At 51.5% G+C, this 5,995-nt stretch overlaps 1 protein-coding gene across 1 annotated transcript; it reads left to right on the top strand.

Annotated features, from left to right (window-relative positions):
• Positions 1 to 651: 651 nt before the first annotated feature.
• Positions 652 to 1,492, top strand: LOC127332028 (uncharacterized). Its single transcript, XM_051358281.2, has one exon. The coding sequence runs from the start codon at positions 731 to 733 to the stop codon at positions 1,304 to 1,306; it is 576 nt and encodes a 191-aa protein (XP_051214241.1). The 5' UTR covers positions 652 to 730; the 3' UTR covers positions 1,307 to 1,492.
• Positions 1,493 to 5,995: the final 4,503 nt, after the last annotated feature.

Genomic DNA, 5,995 nt, shown 5'->3' with positions numbered 1-5,995 from the left:
GAACTGGAGGCGGCGGTTGCCCATGGGGAATAATATGTCGAGCACCTCTTTTTTTTAGCATATCGTGGTAGAGGCGTGTCTCGCAGTATAGAGTGGTGAAAACACTTTGTCCTTTGGACCTTACAAGCGAGAGAGTAGGAAAGATCATTTGGGCTCACTTTTTGTAGTATGACTCGGCCCACACCATGAACCCAATTTGCTCCTCCCTTCTCTCTCACTTATATTAGGCCAAACTCACAGCACGGGCACCTGTTCACACTTTCATTTCAGCATCCAAATCTAACCCAAAGACGATGACCAAATCCGTGTTCTACCCGTACGCGCGCTCCCTTCTTCTACAACCTTCCAGTCACATGCAGAACACTGTGGACTTCAGCTGGCCCCACCGGTCAGTGCCCCATAGCTCGCGCCGACGAAATATCTGGAAGATTCCGGAACCACCACACTGACCTGGACCCACCACGCGCCGTCCCATCGTAACCGAATTCTCCCAACTCCTCCACCCAGGCGGTGACGTCCCCTCCAACCTCGAGAAATTAGGGCCCACAGGTCAGAGACTCGGCGAGCCAGCCTAGAATCTTCCAGAACCTTCACCGCGCCGCTGGCCCCGCGCCTCTTATATACGCTCCCCTCCCAAATCCGCCAAATATCGAACAGGAAAAACAAGCAAAACTCGGCTCCTCTCCTCGCTCTCTCGGCGCTCGATCAGCTCCTGCTCCGCTCCGCGCCCATGGATCCGGCGAACGACGCACGCCGCGCGGAGGCCAGGGCGGCCGGCATCCTGCGGCTGCTCATGGGGATGGCGGCGGGGGCGGGGGCGGGGGCAATGCCGGGGGCGCGCGGGGTGATGCTGGTGCAGCACGTCCTCGTCGGCGGCGACGGCACCGGCGACCTCTTCTCCGGCGGGGTCGGCGGCGGGGTCCCGCCGGCGTCCAAGGCGGCCATCGCCGCGCTGAGGGAGGTCAGGGCGGAGCAGGAGGGCGACTGCGCGATCTGCCTGGACGCGTTCGACGCCGGCAAGGAGATGCCGTGCGGGCACCGCTTCCACGGGCACGGGGAGTGCCTCGACAGGTGGCTCGGCGTGCACGGCAGCTGCCCCGTCTGCCGCAGCGAGCTCCCCAAGCCGGATCCCGCGGCGGCGGAGGAGCAGCAGCAGCAGAATGGTGACGGCGGTGGCGAGGGGCAGGGGCACAGGGGCGCCGTGCTGCTGAGCTTCCTGGTGATGGGAGCACCGCAGCAGCAGGAGGAGGAGGAGCCGATGGAGGTGGAGGAGCCGTGGAACATCAGAGTCGAAGACGTAGATTAGGAAGTAGGCGTAGGCTTCGAATTGGGTTCGATTGGTTCATCCGGCGGCGGCTGCTTTGCTTGTTTCTTCGTCATCTTCGTTTGTACATACCGAGAGGAGAAGAAGGAAATTGGGGCTAATTGTGAATATTCTTTTTAGATGTTGAAGATGATGTACTAATGTCAATGGAACGCGTTTTCTTTTTAATTCAGAGAATCCTCCAGATTCCATGTCCTGTTGCACTGAAATTTTACTTCCAAACTCCAATTGTGCAATGCGCATAATACCGTGTCATCAAGTTTGTTGTTGTTTCTACATGCATTCAACCAGATTGTGCCGGTGCTACGGTTGCTTCAGGGATGAACGGCCCCTGCATCTTCGGCTTGATTGGTGCTGCTTGCTGGTGCTGAGTAGGTATCAGCGAGAAGGTGGCAACCGTCGCGGTCCTACAAAAATAGTATCACTGTATCAGCACCGTTTAGCTGAAGATCAAGGTGCAACTGCTCCATCAGAGCTGAATGCCAGCGTCTTGGTGTGATTGGCGCTGCCTGCTGGTGCTACGTATGTATCACCCACAAGGTAGTGGCAGCCATCCACGCGCTGTCTTCTGAGCATGAGGTTGCTACGGAGATCAAGACACAGCTGCTGTGCTGTAGGCCTGTAGCAAAGCTGGAGGTTCAGGCAAGTGTCACTTGGCTCTTGGCTGGAGATACTTTTTTTTTTTCGAAAAGGGGGAAAAATCGCCCCAGCTTCTGCATCCAAAGGATGCACACGGCTTTTTATTAGATTATTCATGAAGCCTTACAAGAAACAATACAAAAGATCACTCTCGAAGCAACCTAACTATACCTACAGTGGGATGTATAGGGTGACAGTGGGATGTATAGGGTGACAATACACCAACTCACATCATCCAAACTAAATGCCTTCCCAAACCGCCCAATAGCAGGTGAGAAGCACATCCAGTCAAGCAGACTCTCAGCGCACGCCAACGCCCACGCCACAGGATTTGCTTCCGCCGTCTTCCTCGACTCCATCTTCAAGAGAAATAATCGCATTAACCTTGCAAGACCTGCCGTCGATGCCACCATGACGCCAGACGGCTCCACCATCCACTCCACCAACATCCGCCAACATCCAGCAGCTGCTCCAAAAACGATGCCCCAAGAGGTAGAACGATGCAGAGCGCGCCGCCATCGTCCGATCCGGGAGACCCGGACCTAGGGTTTCCCCCGAGCAAAGACGAGTGAGAGACCGCAGACTGCGACGACGATGCCTTCAAGAAGGTAGCGGCGTGACACGTCGCCATCGTCCGCCAACCGAGGTCGGAGCACGGTTTTCACCGGCAGCCGCGCATCCCGAACCCGCCGAGTGTAGTGCCAAGACGGGCAAAGATGACGCCTTCGACAATGTAACGACGTCGCCCGACGCCGCCATCATCCGCCAAGACCGAGGTCGAGGCTCGGTTTTCACCGGCCGCCATGACACCCCGGACTAGATCTCACCGCCACCCTGCCTCCCACACGGCCAGGGCCACGGGCCACCGCTCGCCGCGAAGAAGACGGCACCGCTGCCACCATCCGGAGCCGCCGCTCCGGCGTCCAGGGCCCCCGCCGAGGCCACCACCAGCAGCCCCTCCAAAGACCGAAGCCCGCCGCCACCGAGCCGCCGTATCCCGAGAGCCACCCGCCGCCACGGACGGAGGAGCGGCTGCCGGAGTCGCCGACCAAGGGGGAGACGCGTCGGGGGTGGAGAGCGTCGCCGGGCAGCGGCCTCAGCCCCGGCAAGCCCAGCCTGGCCACCTTCCTCCATGCGGCTGTGCTTGGCGCCGGGGACCGCAGCCGAGGGCCAAATCCCCGCCGCCCCCTTCACCGGCGCCGCGGCCTTTGGCCGGCAGCACCTCGAGGGGCGACGAGGAGGGAGAGAGGGGGGAGGGCGGACGGGGCGGCGGCGGCTGGAGAGACTGGTGGGCAGTTAAATTTGAACCCACCCGAATATACCTCAACTCTTGCAGTATACAGCATTTTTGGGTTCTTTCTTCTTGTTTAGGTCCGCAAACCTGAATACTCTTTGATTCATGCCATGCTAAATCTTGAATGCTATAGAAACTGAAGAATAATACATTTTTTTGTAATATATGCCGTATATTGAGTTGCAGGTAAAACACAGGATTTGTTTTGAAAAATTATGTGTATAATACTACTCCTCGGAGGTATTCTTTTGAAGGATTATGTGTAGAATAAGTTCTATCACTAGCAGAATTGTGTGTAAAACACATGATTTCTTTGTAACATATGCCGTATATTGAGTTGCAGGTAAAACACAGATCCTTCCGAGTAGTTGTCATATAAACAAAATAAATTTATCCTAGCGCGGTAGAACGGAAAATATCTTCGTAATGGCATGCGATAAATCATACTACCTCTATTCATAAAAGGACTTCAAAAGTTTATCTAAGTTTACATGTATCTAGAGACTCCTTAGTGAATTGATACGTTAGAATTTTAACAAATCTTCGACATCATCGGCAAATAGTCCGTATGGTTTCAAATCGTACAAACCTCTACTCCTGGCTCAAATGGTGGCGATCAGGTACTTGACTTGATCGATGAGTTGTTCACTGGCGACATGAACGTAGCTCTAATGGCAGGGTTTACGGACAAAGAGATTACCAACAAAGTCACATGGGCTGGAGAGGCCGTCGTCCCTTTTCTACCAATGACACTGAAGCCGCTAGTTTGTCAAGCTGCGAGAGACTTTCTTGTGAGAAAAAAATGCTCGGGTTCTGATCCCAAAAATCAATGCGCCGGAATTGTTCAGCGAGTTCCGCCCAATCACTTTGTGGTAATGTTTTATGTAAAATTGATTCAAAGGTTGTGGCGAACTCACTAAAGCAAATTCTTCTAATCCTAATATCGGAGGAGCATAGCGCTTTTGCCTTGGTTAGATTGATTATGGACGATGTCTTCACGGCATAGGAATGTGTTCATGCGATCAAAACAAGGAAAAGAAAGCAGCCACTTTGTGCAGTAAAAGTCGACATGATGAAAGCGTACGATCGTGTCAAATGGACATTCTTGGAACAAATGATGTTAAAAATGAGCTTCTCTCATACTGTGGTGTTGATGATCATCCGGTGTGTCAGCACAGTTAGATTTTAAGATGAATGGGTGTCCCTCTTCGTCTTTCTCACCATCGCCAGGCCTTCGGCAGGGGATCCCTTGTCCCCATTTATATTCATTTTTTTTTCCATATTGAGTGTTTTTTCAGCACTTCTTTGTCAAGCACAGTTGGAGAGAGAGGTGGAAGGGGTGAGTTTTGGGCGTGGTAGACCAACGGTGACACACATGTTATTTGCGGATAACGGGATGAGAGTGTAGTTTTCTTGGAAGCTAGCACTAGGAACTTTGAAATGTTAAAAGGAAGCCTCTAGAGATATGAAGCTTGTTTGGGCTAGCGTGTCAATTTGCAAAAACATTCGATCTACTTTGGTAAAGGCACATCCAAGGCGGCACGTACACAGCTCAAGAATTGTGGTCGGCCGCTCTAAAAACGGAGCTTTCAAGCATCTCTTTGGTCGTTCTAGGGGTAAAGTCTCATGTTTAAAGGGGTAGGGTTTATCAAAGACTAGAAAAGAAATATTGGTGAAGTTGGTTCTATAGGCTGTTCCTACATACATGGTGGGGTGTTTTCAGCTAACTAAGGGACACTGCAGCGAATTGAAATCGTTCTCATGAGATTTTTGGTGGGGTGACACAAATCGAAGAGAATGGTCCACTAGTTAAGCTGTGAGCGCATATGTGCATCAAAGCGGAGTGGGGGCATCGGATTTCAAAACTACAATGATTTCAACCAAGCATTATTAGATAAGCAGGCATGGCGTCTAGCTACTACCCCAGAATCCCTATGTGCCAGGTCCTTAATGCTTGATATTTCAGAAAAAAAGGATTTTATGAATGCATGATGTAGGAAGCGGGTGCCCTACACTTGGAAAAGCATCATGCATGGAAGGGACCTTCTGAAAGAGCGAATGATTTGGCGTGTGGGCGATGGACCAAAATTAATCAGTGGCAACACAATTGGATCTAAAGACATTCTCTCAAGAAGCCAATGGGTCATCAGCCGGATAAGGAGGTGGAGAAAATGATTGAACTTCTCCATCTGGATGGAGGACGATGGGATATTGATAAGATGAATGAGATGTTTATTGAGTCAGATGTCGAGGATATACTGAAGATCCCGATAGGTCGTGCTGGAACTTATGATTACATATCACGGAATTACACCCAAAAAAACATTTGTTTAGTGTTAGATTGGCATATCACCTCAAACTACATCTTAAATGTGTGGTTGCGGGTGTAGCGAACTCGTCCCTTACGTGCATTGAGCACTAGGGCTGGTTGGCTCTTTGGTCAGCTAATTTACAGGCCAAGGCGAAGGTTCATTGTTGGAGGTTGGCAACAAAAAAATTGATAGGCGGTCGAAGAGGAGCTGAAGAGGCGCATAATCAAATATGACACTAAATGCATTGCTTGCAATATGGAGGAGACCTTCACTCATCGATTTTGGTCATGTCCCCACTCGGTACAAGCCTGGGAAAACCTTCGAGGCATCACAACACTAGGGCTGGAGGCGCCGCTGGGTGACAATTATAGTTGTCAGAATCATGATTCTACTATGACATTCTACGATTTTGAGATCTAAATTGAA

Source organism: Lolium perenne, chromosome 2, assembly GCF_019359855.2.
Source record: "Lolium perenne isolate Kyuss_39 chromosome 2, Kyuss_2.0, whole genome shotgun sequence".
In the NCBI taxonomy this organism is placed as follows: Eukaryota; Viridiplantae; Streptophyta; class Magnoliopsida; order Poales; family Poaceae; genus Lolium; species Lolium perenne.
This window is presented reverse-complemented; position numbering and strand designations above follow the sequence as displayed.